A 19240-nucleotide genomic window follows, 5' to 3' on the forward strand; every position below is an offset into this window, starting at 1 on the left:
GTGCCACAACTGGCGGCGAATGCTAGCCAGCGCAAAACATACAACATGCAGAAAAACGGCCCGGAAGGACGGCCGATGGAGTCAGCGCATGCCAAAACACGCCCACATGAGGGGCCCTTCTCACGGAGCGACGGCGAAGATGGAACCTCCATAATGCTGAAACATACAAATTTAAGGCCAGCAGTTTTGTCTTCACAAGAGCCGATAAGATGTAAGAGTCAAGGTGGAGGAAGACAATCCCGGGTCAGCGCGCCGGGCGTGGAGGTAGGAGGCTGGGTAGGGCTGCAGGAGGGCTCACATACCAAATTTAAAAACTCTTACAGACTAAGTAAAATACAACTCCCCATAAAATACAGAAGTTAGCAAAACAACAGGGGAACAAACCCCGCAAACATGAACACCACAGACGTATCGGTTCTCGCCAACCAATTAAAGCAAAAACTTCATTGAGCAGATTGAAGCTGAGAAAGATGAACACGAAAAACTCCCTCGGTCACGGGGTCTCTCACCAACAGGGTGACCGGGGTAAGAAAATCAATAATCCGGAAAGGACCACGGAACCTGGGTGCCAACTTCCCAGAGGGAACAAAATTCTTAATGAATACCTCATCCCTGACAGCCAAGCTGGTAGGCTGACGCCCCTTATCGTAGCGCTCCTTCTTCCTCTGGTAGGAGACCTGAAGATTCTCTTTAGCTTTCTTCCAGTTCGCGCGAATATTAAGAGGATCCACCCTCTCAGGCAACAAATCATCAATATGCCACAAATTGGAAAGCGGCGAGTTCGGAAGAAACGAAAACATGAGAGAGAAAGGGGAAAACTGGTGCGCCTCATGCACCGCAGTATTAAAAGCATAAGCCAGCCACGGCAAGGTGGTGTCCCACCTCTGAACATCGTGGTAATGGAAAGCAATGAGGGCCGAGCGTAAATTCCTATTAACTCTCTCCGCGTACGAAGGCTGGGGGTAGTAAGGGGAAGTCGTGACGTGAGTAATCGACAGGCTAAAACAGAAGTTCTCAAATAGATTAGATGTAAAGGCTTTAGCATTGTCTGAAACCAAATACTGACTAGGACCAAATGATGAAAATATGGTTTTTAAACATCTATTGGTTGTTTCAGCGCTGGCCATCCTCGTCGGAAATAACCATGTAAAACGAGTGAAGCCATCCACGCAGACCAAAATAAACCTATTTGATTCAGATTTCGATCTCGGGAGAGGTCCTACGAAATCGATATATAGACGTTGCATAGGATGGGTAGCTTGGGTAGAGGATAACAACCCAACCCGAGAATTAACACATGGCTTACTAATCCTACAAATCTTACAAGCCTTGACAAGTTCGCGAACGTCTCCGTCCATTCGCTTTCAGATGAAATTTTCCCTGATCTTCTCCCTTGTTTTAAATACTCCCTGATGACCTGCGAGGGGAGTTTCATGAAAATACTTAAAGATCATAGGGACCAACACAGATGGAATTACAACCTTCATCTTACGATCATGACGGGAGGGGCAACAAAGAACTCCGTTCCTCAATACGTACGGATCGACAATTTTCCCATCCTTCAAGTCTTGGACGATAGGAGCCAAGAGCGGATCTTCCAGTTGAAATTTACCTATATCGTGATACAAGAGAGGGGTATCAGATAAAATCGCTCCAACCAAAGATATTGCTAGAGAGGACTCAGAAGGACCTGGTTCGTCATCAAGAATAGGTTGTTCAGAAAACATCCTGCTGAGAGTATCCGCTACAACGTTCTCAGAGCCCCGAATATGATGGACGTTGAATTGAAAGGCGGAAATTCTAATGGCCCAACGAGCCAAGCGACCAGTTTTCCGTGGTTTCCCAAGCACCCAACTTAACGCCTGGTTGTCAGTTTCAAGCTCAAACTTAACATGCTCTAGGTACACACGAAAGCGTTCTAGAGCAAAAAGAACAGCCAAGCCTTCAAGCTCGTACACGGAGTACTTAGCTTCTAAAGGGGTAAGAGCCCGTGAAGCATAAGCAATGGGGCGTCTCCCTAACTCAGATTCCTGGAGCAAAACGGCTGCGACAGCTGACGAAGAAGCGTCGGTTTGCACTATGAAGACCTTAGTGAAATCCGGCATAGCTAACACCGGAGCGTTAGAAATGGCCAGCTTGAGATCGTCAAAAGCAGCCTGCTGAGAAGCTCCCCACTGAAACCTTACTCCCTTACGCCGGAGTGCATTAAGAGGGGCCGCACGACTGGCAAAATTCGGGACGAATTTTCGGAAGAAGTTAACCATTCCGACAAAGCGGGACACACCTTTCACATCCTGCGGAGGAGGAAAATCCTGAATGGCCTGCGTGCGGGAGTGATCGACCGAGACACCGTTAGAGGATACAATATGCCCCAAAAAGGACATCTGAGGTTTGGCGAACGAGACCTTGGACAATTTGACTGTCAAGCCAGCCTTCCTCAGGCGTGACAATACTTCATCGAGGTGCTGGAGATGATCCTCGAACGTCTCCGAATACAAAACTACGTCATCAAGATAGTGATAAAGGAAGTCAAATTTAATGTCGGAAAACAACTGATCAAGGAGTCTCGTGAGAACGGCGGCGCCTGTCGAGATCCCAAAAGGCAGCCGGCAAAATTCATAAAGGTTCCAGTCCGTCGCGAAGGCCGTCAGATGACGAGACTCCTCCGCGAGCGGAATCTGGTAATAAGCTTGATTGAGGTCCAGGACGGTGAAGTACCTCGCCCTCTTGAACCATGAAAAACACGTATGTAAATCCGGGAGCGGGACAGACTGCAAGACCACTTTATGATTAAGAGCCCTGTAATCCAAAACAGGCCTATAACCACCCTGGGGCTTGGGCACCAGGAAAATGGGGGAAGAGTAAGCCGAAGTAGAGGGTCGGATGATCCCTTCCTCAAGCATGTTGTTAATGATCTCCTTTAATGCCTGCATCTTAGGAGGAGATAAACGGTAGGGCGGAAATCTGACAGGGACCGAATCCGTGACCTCTATTTTATACTCTAAGATATTCGTCATCCCCAATTTCTCAGTAAACACATCCGGGTAGGCCTCGCACAACTCCCTAATACGCTGCGCCTCATCCTCAGTCAAATGGCTAAGATCTGACACCACTTCGTCCTGAGGCAGCGATACCAACGACGCTGAAGCAGAATTACTAATGTGCAAAGGTATTTTATTCATTTGTGAAAACTTAAACCAACATGAACGCTCCTGAATATCTAAGACTAAACCAGAATGATCGAAAAAATTTGAACCAAGAATGACAGGATACGGTAAATTACCCGCAACATACAAGGAAAATTTCCAAGTAAAATTGGAAAGACGAATTTTACATTTTACCAGTCCCAGGACTTCAATTCTGGAAGAATTGGCTGATACAAACGAATGCAACACTGGAGATAAATGAGGAAATTTACAGACAGCTTTATGCAAAGCAAACCATCTTTCACTAATAAATGACACCACACTACCAGAATCAAGAAGGGCCGAAACGGGCTCATTGTTTATTTCGACCTCAACCAACGGACTCAAACCTTTAATTTCCGTAGATATTTCTAAACAGCCCACAGGGCAAATAGGAGACGGTTCACCAAACGAACAAGATGTTTGATTAATAACAGGGGAAGGCAAGGCGGTACCATTGTCCTGCACCACCTCCCGCTGTAGTCAAGAGCTATTTGAATGGGTGGTACAATGTCGCGCAAGATGACCTGCGACCCCGCACCGAAAGCATACAATATTACTGGTTCTGGGCGGAACCTCTACCCTAGAACCAGCACTAGCACCCTGACTGTTGTTACGAGACCGAGAGGGGCATTTATTACGCAAATGATTAGAAGCACCGCAATTATAACACTTTCTTAATAAGTTAGGCTTACGAACCACCACAGACTCCCTGTCATTAGAACCAACCGGGGGCAAGCTAGTAATACGAAGTGAGTCCGCATGGCGAACACCTTCAGCCGATACCACTATCGCTTCGAGCTCCGCAAAACTGTGAGGTTGAGCAGCAAAACAAAGACAGGAGCGGTATAATGGGGAAATGCCCTCTATGATCGTGAGAACGATCTCCTCTTCTGTATAATGTAACGCAAACACCCTAGCGTAAAATTTAACATCAGCAACATATTCTGTTAAAGGCTCGTCCGAGCGTTGAACCCTGAAATAAAATTTCAGCACTAGAGAGCTGAGAGCCCTAGCCGGAATAAAATGAGTAAGCAAATAAGCATGAAACTGCTGAAGTGACAACTGATCAGAAATAGCACTAACTATTTTATTGGAAAGCACCCCTGTAGTATACGGATAAAGAATTTGCAATATTTGAACGTGAGTTAGCCCGAACACAAGAGCATGATCCTGAAATTCCACAAAAAATCGCAAAAAGGTAACTACATCATCGGCAGAATTTACCGAATAACGAGGAACGTTTTTCAACATACTACTTAACGGGTGAGGGATACTAGAAAAGGGCAAATTCACAGAAGGCAAGATCGATTGCTGAACTGGAAGATTAGCCTGGGGGAGAATCCTAGGTAAAGAACCTTGCTGCGATTCCAGCAAGCCTTGCACACCATCCAACTCAGGATTACCAATAACCTTATTGGGTTCCTCGTCAACCCGATTAACAGAAGGAGTGACAGGTTTAGATTTAATGGAAAGTGCGGCCAACCAAGCCTCAACCTTTCCTAAAAGTCGGACCGCCTTGTCCTTCAAAGCTCCAATTTGACTTACTAGTTCCTCCTTTAATTCTAAGGAGAGTAAATCTTCCGTCCGATAAACATAATGGGTTAGACGCCTTTGTACTCGTTTTAACTGATGGAGAGACGCTACATCGTTCTCTAAAAAATCCATAACTGAGGATATTTCAGTCAAATTGGCCTGAATAAGGGACGCCACACTCGCAGCCTCACCGTCAGAGACCTTGGGTACCACAACAATTTTATCTAAATTAGTTCGTAATAATAACTCATCCGCTTTAACTGTCCCTTTAGACTCTACATTACGAATTGACAGTTCGTATAACAACTCTTCTTTTCTAAGAGACCCAGGATATGCCACGTCTCGAGTAGCCATGGTAAAGATATCGCCGGCCACCAAGCTGAACGGGAAACACCGTAACCGAAAGAGAGAGAGAGACCACGCACACTCAAAATTGCCCGAAAGCACTGGTAGGAGCACAAATAAACGCTCTGCTACCAGACTGCTGCACCAAGTAAAATTGGCAGTGATGTGGAAATAAGGAAGGTGCGGGCTTCAAGACCGAAGGCTGAATACCAGTGACGAGCAAGGGGAGCCATAACGCAGTGAGCGAAAACCGAGTCGTCGTAATGCTGAACATTTATTACAATAATAAGTGCGCACAAATAAAGTCCGTATTCATTGGGGGACCTGCCCTCCAACAATTCAAATATCACAACTCTCAATTCTCAATTCTTAACAAACTCCTTTTAGTGACAACACGTTGAATTAAAAGAAACCCCGTTAACACATTAACTTTTACAGAAGTAAACCCTCTTACTATTTACTGAGGCTCTTAGCCTCTATTAACAAGAGAACAAACACGTTACATTCTCAATATAAGGCAACTCCCTCCCTAAGCCTAACGTTGGTTGGTAAGCTTTCCTACCTCCACGCTCGCGGCTAGATGACCAAGCTGCTTGCTCGCTCCAAGCGAACTGAACGAAGTTTTCTGCAAGCACCGTGCCATCCCTCGGCAGAGGCGAGGAGGGGCAAGGTGGAGAGAGAACACGACAAGTGCGCAGGTCGGAGGAAGGCTTGCCAACACAATTTGGAGGGTGCCACCAGGGCGGAAATAATTTCGCATTTCCCTGGGGCCATAAGGGAACGGGACAACATTTGTACTTTATTAAGATAGGAAGAAAAAACACACATGTTACAAAGATATAATATATGCAGATCGACCTGTATGAATTGTAAATTTAAAAGTACATGACGAAGGAGAGTTCCTCTTGGTACAATTATTATTATGAGTGTAGTAAGGTCAGCCTATAGTATTGTAAGCCGTAGTGTTAAGCACTGGAAATATCTAAGTTGTGTGTGAATTTGTATAAGATGATGCTGGATTTATAATGCTAAACTAGTAGTAATTTTTGTAATATTTTCTTTCTAAGGATTTGCTTGTTGTACTCTTGTTTGCTTGTTTATTTTTTGTGTGTGTGTTTTTCTGGGGGGGGGGGGGTAATTATGTTAACTTTACTTTATTATTACATTACTGTAAGTGACCATTGCCACCAGGATATTTCCCTTTTGTTATATATTTGTTGATGATGATAATAATAATAATAATAATAATAATAATAATAATAATAATAATAATAATAATAATAATAATAATGTTGTTTTAAGAATATTATGCGTAAAGCAAAAAGTATGTAGTGTGCGGCGCTCTTGCAAGCGAAGCCAACAGAGCCACGCATATGATGGTGTAACATGGTCAGCATAACGAAGCCTACAGATAAATCTCACACAAGCAATCTGAGCACACTCTAATTTCCTTCGTCATTCTACTCCTGGGTTGTTGTAAACTATATTTGTTCAATAATAAAAGTGATTCAGTAAGTAGTTTTAAAAGGAAAGGGAATTTAAATTTACTGAGACAATGTATCATTGAGTATATTTTTCTGTGCTCAGATATAGTTCAGGCAGAACAGGACAGGTGTTCGTCAAATATTATGCCAAGATTCCTTACATTTTGGCTATACTCTATGAGAGTGCCATTTATGGACAACTGTGGTAATGCTGTTCAGTTGAATTTGCAAAGTAATTAAGGGGAACCAATATTTTTTGCCTGCGATTTTGATGGGTTTAATTTAATTTTCATCCATAGTTGTTGGCCCATATGTCTATGGTCATAAAGTCTTAATTCAGGTGAAGTGTTTACGAGTGTAGGTTTTTGGGTTTACTATGTATGCATATCCGTAAGTCATTTGCATGTAAGTGGTATTTACACTGTTTTAATCCAAAAATTATGCCACTTATATACAAAGAGAAAAATACGGGGCCCAGTACAGATCCTTGTTTTATTCCCACTTCCACTGTATGCCAGTTTGAATATTCTTTGTTATTATTAAGTACACATTGCTGGCGGCTGGTGAGATAGGAACTGATCCACTGTAGTGCACTCGCGGGGAAATATAACCTATTTAATTCGGATGCAAGTATGCCTCTGTCAAGAGTGTTGAAAGCTTTACTAAAGTCCAATAATGCCAGAACTCTCGGTTGTTTATTGTCCATACCTTGCCTTATATCGTCAGTCACATGTGTTAATGCACTAGAAGTACTGTGTCTTGGTCTAAAGCTGGACTGGTGGATATTGAAGAGTTTGTGTTGAGTTAGGTAGTTGGTAATCTGCTTGTGAACTATGAATTCTAAAGCTTTTAATAGTATATATAAGATGCTAATAGACCAATAGTCACAGACTTCTTTTGCCTGTCGTATTTTTGGAAGCGGGCGAACTATGGCAGTTTTCCATATTTCCAGATAAATCCCCTGTTGCAGTGAATAATTAAAATTATTCACCATTGGATAAGTGATGTGATGGAGAATTTTCATTAGCATTTAGTGGCCTATATTATTTACGCCCCTACCCTTGGTCTTGATGTGTTTTATTGAGTCATACACTTCTTTCGGTGTGACATAGCTGAACTAAAATTTATCCCTGTGTGGGGATGGCGTAGTATCATATTAATTGTTTTCGCTTCCACAGCTGGATTAATTCCTGTTTTCATGGAGATGAAATGGTCATTCAATTCATCTACGCTAACAGTTATTTTGCTTACATTGCTATGCAAACAAACCATTACCCATATTACTGTTGTACAAAACATAATTTATAAACCAAGTGGCTCGTCTATGCAAATGGGGAATATCCAACTCCCTGATCAACTCGGGAACGTATGATTGCTGTAGGAGTGACGGCATCGTTCGGCACCAACAGCATCAGTTTTGAAATGTCATTTGATTTCAATTTTGGATCTGTTGTTTGGACTTTATCTATGTTTCAAAATTTGGATTATAAATTGAGACATACCAGATTGTTTAATGTATTATGTGTTGTATGTGAGCTTATATTTTTCCAATTGGATCGTGGCTGGAGATGACCCAGTGTATATGTGGTCGAAACTAGTCCCGAATATGACACTAAACAAGTTAATGGTATTGAATAGGTGGACCCTTCACTACCCTTTGATAGTAACAGTTAGTACTTTGTTAGGTTTCTGGTTATTGATGCCAAAATATTTAATAGATTTCCACATTGTTGTAGGTCGTAGGTCAGGTTTAATCAAGTTATGGGCATAACACAATCTAGCACATAGAATTTTAAATGTTGTTGTGTTATCTAGTGTTTTATTTGTCTGGTGCTTTACTTCCGTTGGGTATTGTTTGTAATGTGTATGAGCAGAGTCTCGTTTAGCCGTTAGGTGATGAATTTAGTCATCTATCCATAGTTTCTGAGCTCTGGAACTTTTCCCGTGCACACAGGGGCATGTCGATCATAGAGTTGCGTTACTAGTTCATTCAGTTTTGAAACCATTTCCTCTACGTTATCAGCGCAATTTATCTCTATCCATGGAACAGAAAGCACATCATCTTCTAATTTGTCTGCGTCAATTTGTTTGAGATCCCTAAATGATAACAATTTTGTCTTTGGTTTTGGACTTTGTAATTGGTAGGACTTATAGATTGTCATGTCCAGATAGTTCCGGGGCTGATGTTTGTCCATGTTGCAGAACTTTCCCTGTTACTTAAAAGGTATTACAAAATTGCATTCAGGAGATTGTAGGTTTCTAACCCCACTGTCGGCAGCCCTGAAGATGGTTTTCCGTGATTTCCCATTTTCACCCCAGGCAAGTGCTGGAGCCTTACCTTAATTAAGGCCAAGGCAGTTTCCTTCCCACTACTAGCCCTTCCCTATGCTATCGTCACAAGACCTATCTGTGCCGGTGTGACATAAAGCAAGTCGTAAAAAAAGAAAAAAAAGAAAAAAAAAAGTATTATGAAACTATCGACTAGAAGCTGCAATTACATAAAATAAACTTCATTATAAAGCCCGTATTGTCGTGAGTATACGTTGAAGGTTAGGTCAAATGTTCCACCTTTACAATACTAAGATTCTTTATTGACTAAATATTTACATGATTTTTAATTATATCGGGACATGTTTCGTCTACCTTGTAGACATCATCAGCCATAAAAACTTTTGAGAAAAAGCTACAAGGACAAGGACAAAGTAACACATTAAAATAATTCGGATAACCGAATATGTCATTTAAAATGGTGAAGAATTCAGAACTGTTTTGAGTACAGCACTTAAGAATACCGTTGACATTAAAATTAAAATTGTCCACATGGGATGATACAGTAAAAACTTGCGTTAAAATTCTTCCTTTTTGTGTGATGTGTTAATATATAATATTCTGTTATGTCGTGAAGGCTTGATAATGAATTGCACAATGTTCATTCCAATAGGATAATAACGATGTATAAGAAATCCAGCGAGCATATGTTAAAGCCGTCTTATTGGTGTAGTATTGGCATTTCCTGTTGAGAAGTTAGGTGGAAAATTTGAACGTGATGACGTAATGTGAAATGTGCAGTAGAGGGCCCTAGAATAAGAAAGATAGCTGTTGTTAGTGTTAAAATAGGCAAGTTTTTGTATCTTGAGATGTAAAGTAATGAAAATGAGAAATGCGGCACATCTGATTACTTACGTTCTCGCCTGTCTGACAGCGACTAGTTCAGTGTGGAAGCCTGTGGTTGACTGAGAGCGAACTATGGAGGTCGTGTGTGAAGGGAGCCACCATGAGGGGAAATTAGGGGAAGGTTAGGGTCAGTAGGCGGGAAGCCGTCACATGGAAGCTTGTTATTGGATTTGTTAAAGTAAGAACTATTGAGCAATGCCTCAAAAATTACGTTCGCAGTTTCGGAAATTACATTTAAATTGTGAAAGGGATTGCATTTATGATCTATATTAATATAGATGTTTTCTAAAACATTGAGTAAAGTGCTTTTATTATGAAAATAAAGGACTTAAAAATTAAAGGACTTAAAAATTCTTTATTTTCATAATAAAAGCACTTTACTCAATGTTTTAGAAAACATCTATATTAATATAGATCATAAATGCAATCCCTTTCACAATTTAAATGAAATTTCCGAAACTGCGAACGTAATTTTTGAGGCATTGCTCAATAGTTCTTACTTTAACAAATCCAATAACAAGCTTCCATGTGACGGCTTCCCGCCTACTGACCCTAACCTTCCCCTAATTTCCCCTCATGGCGGCTCCCTTCACACACGACCTCCATAGTTCGCTCTCAGTCAACCACAGGCTTCCACACTGAACTAGTCGCTGTCAGACAGGCGAGAACGTAAGTAATCAGATGTGCCGCATTTCTCATTTTCATTACTTTACATCTCAAGATACAAAAACTTGCCTATTTTAACACTAACAACAGCTATCTTTCTTATTCTAGGGCCCTCTACTGCACATTTCACATTACGTCATCACGTTCAAATTTTCCACCTAACTTCTCAACAGGAAATGCCAATACTACACCAATAAGACGGCTTTAACATATGCTCGCTGGATTTCTTATACATCGTTATTATCCTATTGGAATGAACATTGTGCAATTCATTATCAAGCCTTCACGACATAACAGAATATTATATATTAACACATCACACAAAAAGGAAGAATTTTAACGCAAGTTTTTACTGTATCATCCCATGTGGACAATTTTAATTTTAATGTCAACGGTATTCTTAAGTGCTGTACTCAAAACAGTTCTGAATTCTTCACCATTTTAAATGACATATTCGGTTATCCGAATTATTTTAATGTGTTACTTTGTCCTTGTCCTTGTAGCTTTTTCTCAAAAGTTTTTATGGCTGATGATGTCTACAAGGTAGACGAAACATGTCCCGATATAATTAAAAATCATGTAAATATTTAGTCAATAAAGAATCTTAGTATTGTAAAGGTGGAACATTTGACCTAACCTTCAACGTAGAAGCTGCAATACTGTCTAATAAATTTGTTGAAGCTTCCCATTATGATAATGTGTTCAGTCTGGCAGAAGGTTTGGTATTTGTTTTAAGGTCGGTCAAATACCCTACTTTCAGAGGCTTGTGAATCACTCCCTGCAATCATTTCGCTATAGACAAGAGTTATTTCTACAAACAAAAGCTCCGGCTTGCATTCATAGTGTGAAGGTGAATGGCTAATTACTTGACGGTTGAGGTCTCTGGCAACATAAGCGACCATTCCCCCACCGCCTTTTCCTCTAGGGTCATTTCATAGGAGGACATACCCTTCCATGTCAACAGCTGAGCTGGGACATTAGCTGGTCAACCGCGATTCGGACATGGAACTGGCGCAAAGAAAACAGGTTATGTATTTCATCCATGCATGTTTGTGACAGCAATGACTGCACGTTACAATGACAAATATTAAGTGCTCTTGGAAATTGTTTCACAGTTTGCTACAAAATTTGCTTTTATGGAGAGCCTATTTACTTCTGTGTTCCATGAGCTGAGCCACACCTAATAATTGATATAAATTTATATATGTAAGAAAACATAAAGGTCGAATAATACAGCTTGCAGAACCCCCTCACACTCTTTTTCATTATAGGATCAAATAATGCTTCACCTACTCTTAAGTTCTCTGAATTCTGTTTTCTAGAAATGTAGTCATCCATTCAATCACACTTCTGTCTAGTCCAGCAGCCCTCATTTTCATCTGTAGTCTCCCATGATCTACTGTATCAAAAGCCTTGGATAGGTCAGTGGTAATTCAGTCTATTTGACTTCCAGAGTCTAAAAGTATCTGCTGTATCTTGCTGAAATCCTACAAGTTGAACCACACTGGAATAACTTTCCCAAAACTCAAATTGCCTCCAAACAAGTTAGTAATTTTGCAAATATATCTAATGTAACTAACATACCTGTATTATATGTAAAATAGGTGAAAAATGTTAAAGATATTTACAAAAAGATACAAAACCTTGAAAAATAGAAAAGCAGCTGGAATTCATAAGATTTCTGAGGATATACAAAATGCAATGTGTACAGTATAACAAAGTATCTAAATGACTTATTTTATTACTGTTTGCATGAAGGAACTATACGAAATGAATGGAGAGTTACCATAATAGCCCCAGTGTACAAAGTAAAGGGGTGATAAACATACAGCCGATAATAAGAGGCACTTGACGTATTATATGTAAGCTCTGGGAAAGCATGTTTAATATACAGAAATTGAATTCTCTGCATGCGATCAATAGACTAAGCTGGAGGTTACAGGTAAAAATTCTCAGGTAGTGATACGCCATCATGACAGTGCATGCATGTGCTGTTCCAGCCCAAGGCCAAGCTTACCGCTCTGTATAATATATTTAACACATTTTTACATTATTGAAAATGGTGAACAGATGGAAAGAAGTACTGGTGGAAGAGAGAAAATAATGTATTTTCAGTTGTATTGTTACCCAATGAGTTACTGATTTCTATGTTTCATCAATTTGTATTATGGCACTTGGCTTTCCTTTTTTTGCTTATTGTTAAGAAGAATGCATGTTTTTACACATCTTATCTGTATTTTCTTCTCCTTTGACCAGTCCTAAAGCTCCAAAGGATTCCAAACGGAAGAGCTGTGATATGAAGTCTGGTGAGGATTCATTAGATACAATGGATTTGTACAAGTTGTTTGAAAATCGTGAAATCGGTGATACTCGTGGAGAGAGTATTTCTGAACAGAGGTCTGAAATTGATACAACGGTCATGAAGGAAGATTACTTCGGAAAAGAAAGTGAAAAAGAGGATGTAACTTGTTTTGTAACAACTCACAAACATTGTGATGTTATTCAAATGCTTACGGATTTTGTACTGAAATTAAGCGAGATGTGGGATATTGTATGGCCCAGAGACCTGATCCCTGTGTTCCAGCAAGCATTCCATACCATGAGGTAGGCATAATGTAATAGAATTGTATTCAGTTGTGGATTATTAACTGGTGTTTACATGCAAAAATTGTTTTGTTTTCCTGTTCCAGGCAACATGTTCCATATCCTTCAGTATTTTCTTGTGAGGATGAATGGAATTATGTTATAAGTGATGCTTTGTCTTCTTTACTTTACGAAGAGCTTTCCCTGGATGCATGGTTTGAGGAAAACAGTGGAGAGAAGGACACCGATTGGTATGGACATATATTTTGGAATAAGATAACTTATTTGCTTTGGAATATTTCAGTTGCAACATTTTCTGTTTTTTCTGCAGCTTTGAACGATCACTTCCTGCAGATACTTTGAGCCAACTCTCCTTTTTATCATCACAAGTTGGTTTTCCTGCAGAATTTTCACTCCGACTCCATTGGTTTAAAGCTCATGCATACCTTATAAATGGAGACAGTGAGACAGCTATCCACTTTCTTCAAATGGTGAGTTGTAAAATTCCTAGCTTAAAACTGCTCAAAAGTATGTAGTTATATTAAAAGTAGTTTTTATCCACTGAAGTTATTGAAAAATCTGTGTAAACACCTTTTTAAATGTAGAAAAATCAAGTATAAACTTTACTGTGCTGGAAATTCAGGCAGTGGTAATAATGTTGAAAGAATTCTATTTATTTTCATGAAAAGCATACAACGGAGAAAATGTTTACCATTACAATATACTTTACAAATTTAGCATTTAGCAGTACATGTATGGTACTAAATAATTGTATTAAAGATGATGATAATGATTAGGGCTCAGATGTTTAAGAACTAAAAATAGTCCAAATAAGCAAGCAAACATGACCTCAAAAGTGATAAAATGTGGCGTAAAAATGACAAAATATGACCCGAAAATTATTAATCTAACTATGGCCATTAAAAATGTTATAAATTGAAATGGCAATTCCTTTGATACATATTTAACTAAATTCTTTGAGCCGATTGCAGAAACGGTATTTAGACGATGTTTACGGTTAAGCAATGCCTTAAGTATGGCAGCTGCATTGCAGAGATGTTATTTATCGCTTAGACACTGTCTAAAACCGATGTTCAACCAGTCATGTTTAAACACTGCCGAGAGCACTGTTTAACCTCAAATGAGAGGAGTGAATCACAATCAGAGGTTATGTACCACAAAGCATGTAATTTGTATTATCATGTTGTTTGATTACCATCGAAATTCTGCCCGATATCCTTCCACTATTGGATCTCCTTGATCCATATTGACTCCATACGATACACCCTTCTATTTTTAAGTCTTTCTTGTAATCAGCCCAAGTTTCTACAAGCCCAAGGATGTCCATTTCTTCCAGTAGCTCTTTCAAGTCTTCGTTACCTATTTTGTTCCATATTCCTTCAATATTAACACATGGTACCTTTAACTCTAGTTATTTTTTACTTCTGTGTTCTAAACTCCCTGACTTACTTCTAGTCATTCTAGATCTTTCCACTTCCATTATACTCCCCTCCGGAGAGCAAATAATGTCCTTCTTAGATAGTTCTGTGATTTTTTTCTATACTACAGAACCCATCCCCTTCTTCTGAAAAAAGCCTTTTAGACTCACTGACCTACGCCTGGAAGTATCGTCATCTCCTCCACGCGGCGCCGCTGTTGACATCCGGCTCACCTCGTCGTTCCTCCCACTGTTGTTTAACTCCACTGGAAGATCTGACGTAGACCGTTGAATCACCTGTCCAGGGTTATCAACACCAGCACCGCACGTATACTCTGGAATCTCTTGTGTCATCACTCCTTCACCATGCACTTCCGCTGAAGACCCAAACTGCTTACTTCGTTCTTTGAACATATCACCCAGATCACTGACCGTCCACTTTCTCGCCCAGGTATCTCCTATCACATGCAAGTGGTTTCCTTATAAATGCCCATAGATTTGATTTTCTTGCTTGTCGTAAATGGAATTGTAGAACTCTTTGCTTTTGGAGGCTTTTTTCTGTCCATATCCCTTTTTATCCAAACTCTGCTGCCCTTCAAGTTCCTCGCACTATTCAAAATTCGGCTTGCCATTAATAAGGAAACAAAATTCTAACAGGTCTTCTTCCCCTATTTTTTCCCATCTTATACAGATCATCTATTTCCCTTTCAGTACAATCAATGCCTAATTTCTCCCTCATTAGCTTAAAGAGCGAGTTCATCAATTCCATCGTAGATTCTCCGTCCGTTCTTCTGCCATCTCGCCATTGAAGTACCCGAACTTGTTCTTCTAGCGCCTTTATCGTCTGATTCATTATAGCTCTTTCTTCCTTGTCTTCTCTTATTTTTGCCTTTATTTTTGATAGATCGTTGGTTATATTGTTCTTCATATGATTGATTTGTTGAAACTGTGCTTCAAACATTTCTTTGGTCTGGTCAGCCTGAGAAGCATCGCGGACAACTTCCTTGATTTTCTCCATGTCCTCCCATGTCAATGGGTCTGGGTTCATCTCTAAGCCTCCGATGACTAATAGAGTAGCCACTATAGCTGCCGCCATCAACAGTTCTGTCAGTCCTATTTCTTTGTTAACTCCTAATTTACACTCCGTCTTGATCCACTTGACCCGGTTGTGCCATCGCCCTATCACACTCCTATACTGCTGCACTGTTATGCCCATACTGCTTTTCCTGCACTTCCGGACTGTTACCACGCTCACTAGCTCAGCTCAGCAAAGACTGTATTATCATGTTGAGATGATTCCGGGAAGAAAGGTTAGTCGGACGGCCTCTCTGTAAATCGCCCACTGCTAAATCGCAGCAATTCATTTGACATGTATGGGGAAATGGATCTTAAAATAAGGTTTTGCTTTTAGAGAGACTTGTTTTTTGAGACTGACAAAGGGACAGTCTGGTAACTGTCAACTTGAATACAATTCTTGGCAACCGATATATTTTATTATATACATGGTGTAATTTCCATGGAATTATAGGTCACTTCGACTACATACATATATCAGAATTACGTGTCCCGATCGTCAGAGGGCTGTCGCAAACATCAACCGGGAGGGATTCACTTGTATTTACTGCCAAGTAAACACACATAATAGTGAAAATTAAAAAAGTAGGTCGTATGGGGTTTTTAACTTTTTATATATAATCGTATAAGTTTTCGGCAGGTATAAGATAGGTAAAGGCAGGTGGTGGTGATGGTGGTGATTGTTGTTTAAAGAGGACTGTGTAAGAAGAGCCGTGGCCATAATAACAGCCCTAGTGTTTGCCTGGTGTAAAAATAGGGAAACAACAGAAAACAATCTTCAGGGCTGCCGATGATGCGTTTCGAACATACGATCTCCAGAATGCGAGCTACATCTATATGGCCCGTACAACACACTCGCTTACACATTACTATTGCATTATCTTCCCTTCGTCGAAGCTACTGTATTTATGATTAGATTACACACACTGTAACAACGCTATAATCAAAGCTACACGTCCCCGCACGGTGGCGTGTCGCTTTAGTGTCGTTAATATTATGATGAGATTTAATTTCCACGGAAAGAGATACTCTTATCTGTCAGCAAGTCATGTTCATGCTTAGCCATATTTGAGTAATGTGTAGGAAGACAAACAGCTGACTGGCGTTCGGCGCACGCACCGACGAATTTCATTGGTTGCAACAAGCAAAGAGTTGCATGAAAGATATTTCTGTCTCCATTTTCGAACCAAAATTGAAACTTTAAGTGATGTCTAGTTAAATATCGACTGCACATTGTTTATGCAATGGAAGATCGTGCTCGACTTAGACGTTGTTTAGGTAGACGCTGTCTAAGGCTTAAAACTAGTCATCGTTTCTGCAATCGGCCCTTTATTTTTACATTCATATTAATTTTCTGAATATACATCTTTAGCAGTTATTCAGTCTATTGTCCTTGATTCACTTATCAAACATTTGTGAATACATAGCTATAAAGATTGTCAGATCACACAACATTTTAAAAGTCCATGTGAGTGTTGTACTGAAAAATCAACACGTCTCACAATTTCAATGCCTGCATGAATTTCTGAGCTAGCAGCTTCTAAATGAGTAATTGCACTCTATATAATTCCAAAGTTCGACTTAATATATGCCATACTTTCTGACAAACTGTTGGAAACAATTCCTGCGCAGTCTTGATGCAAAATGCAAACTTGTGTCCTTATCCCAAGGCGGTGGAGCTCTTTTCAGGCACACCACCATTGGAGATGGGCTTCATCTACCACTTTAACCACATACCAGCCCTCCTGCCATTCTTAAATTTCTGGCAGTACCGGGAATCGAACCTGAGCTCCCGCAATCTTGATGGAAGAGGCAGAGTATTCCACTTGTATTAACTGCAGATGTGATACAGAGAAGCAGTTTTGTGAATACTACTTCGCATTCGATAAGATGAAGATGATTTTGCACAGCTACAGCAATCGTCAAACCGCGGAGATATGACTGAAATATGACGTTTCTACGAAAATAGCTCAAAAATATGACCTTATGCAAAAAATAGCCAAAATATGCATTTATATGACAAATAAAAATCACATAATTGTGACGATTGTCACCTTACTTGCACCAAAATCCAATCGGGCAAGAAAATAGTGACAAAGGAATAATGACTTTTCCTAAACATCCGAGCCCTAATCATGATAATAAGATTGGGTTAATGATAGTGAGAAATGAACTGAATATTATGATGGCAAGGATGGTAACAGCATCATGTAATAATCATTACTAACTTAATTACTATATAATAGATCAAATTTGAAAAAAATTTTAGTGCGTAAATCATGATCCAGAGCTGATGGAGGAAATTTTGCTTGTTGCAGCCAAAATCTAACTCCATATTGTTCACGGCTATTCTGTTATACTCATTGCACATTCTGTGAAGTGGCAAGTTATTGTGACTGGCTGTTTTCATATTTTCACAGCAGAACGTAAATGAAACTCTTGTATTCACCTGTGGGACATTGAATTTTAATAATGAAAGAAAATACGAATTATCAAGGATTCTATTTAAAAGTCTGTACATAAATATCATATCGCATAAATCTTGACTTGATTTAAGAGATATGAAATGGGCATCTATGAGGAGACACTCATAGCTTACATTCAAGGGAAATTCCTCGTATTTTCTCATGTATAGAAATTTTAGGAAACATTTCTGGACTTTTTCTATTATTTTGATACTTGTAATGTTACATGGGTTCCATATTAATGGTAGCGTATTAGTCTAGAGTGTACTAATGTATTGTAGAATTAAATAATTGTTGGTATGCCATTAAGTGGTTTTAGATTACGCTTGACGAATCCTAGCTTTTTTTAAGCGCTGTTAGATGTTCTTTCAATATGACTTTGGAATGTTAACTTGGCACTGAATAATATACCAAGGTCGTTATACTCTGAATTTCTTCAAGTTCTCACCTAACAATGAGCAAGTAAAATTTATCAGCACTTTGGCTCTTGAGAAAGAAAGGGTTACTCACTTAGAAATATTCAATTTTAGTTTTTTTAATGCTGTATTTGCAGATGTTTCCTATATCACACTAGAAGATAGCAATCCTCTATTGATGAAATATGCCTGTATGATTTCAGATCATCTGTGTAAAGAAAGCATTTGGAATATCTTATACAGTTTTGGAGATTACCAATAAAAACAGAATTGGTCCCAGATTTGAACCTTGTGCAATTCCTGAGAAGGAAGAAAATTCTTTAGATGTATTTCTTCTAAAAGCGATTAACTGTACTCTGCGTTTTAAGTAAGAACTGAGAAAATGAAGAAGGCTTTGAAAAACCTTTTGAATTCAATTTAATTAGAAGCTGGCCGTGATCTACTTTATCATATATTCGTTAGCCTTTGAAGGAACTATTTATATTCACCACTGGAAAGAGAAAGTAAAACATTCTGTATGAAGCATGTAAACTTTATTTAATCCATTTCAGCAGGAAAACCTAGGTGGTATAAGGTGTCTACCACTGCTAGCTATATCATGGCAGTTCTCACAAAATTCAGTTGGTGGTGGTGTCCTCTCTGACATTCAGGCTCTTGGTAACTTGATGCATGGTATTATGCAGGTGCTGTATGTTTCCCAGGGCACATTTCTGTATTCTTTCTCCAGACTTAAGGCCACACCAAACTAATGTTGTAGGGAACCTGGATTGTTGCACAGTACGTGCCATAGATTACACCACTCTTTGGAACACCAACCTCACAATTCCATTACAGTATTGCATCGTAGAGTGAAACTTGACTCATCCAAGTTTGA

General features: G+C 39.6%; 1 protein-coding gene across 1 annotated transcript in view; it reads left to right on the forward strand.

The window, feature by feature from the left end:
- LOC136863554 (calcineurin-binding protein cabin-1) overlaps nucleotides 1-19240 on the forward strand; it is a 609489-nt gene that overhangs the window by 225132 nt on the left and 365117 nt on the right. The window contains exons 9-11 of the mRNA XM_068225987.1: nucleotides 12647-12994; nucleotides 13081-13224; nucleotides 13305-13464. Coding sequence (XP_068082088.1) covers nucleotides 12647-12994; nucleotides 13081-13224; nucleotides 13305-13464 — 652 coding nt within the window. The remainder of the gene's footprint in view (nucleotides 1-12646; nucleotides 12995-13080; nucleotides 13225-13304; nucleotides 13465-19240) is intronic.

The sequence above is a fragment of the Anabrus simplex genome, chromosome 2 (assembly GCF_040414725.1).
Source record: "Anabrus simplex isolate iqAnaSimp1 chromosome 2, ASM4041472v1, whole genome shotgun sequence".
NCBI classification, from domain to species: domain Eukaryota; kingdom Metazoa; phylum Arthropoda; class Insecta; order Orthoptera; family Tettigoniidae; genus Anabrus; species Anabrus simplex.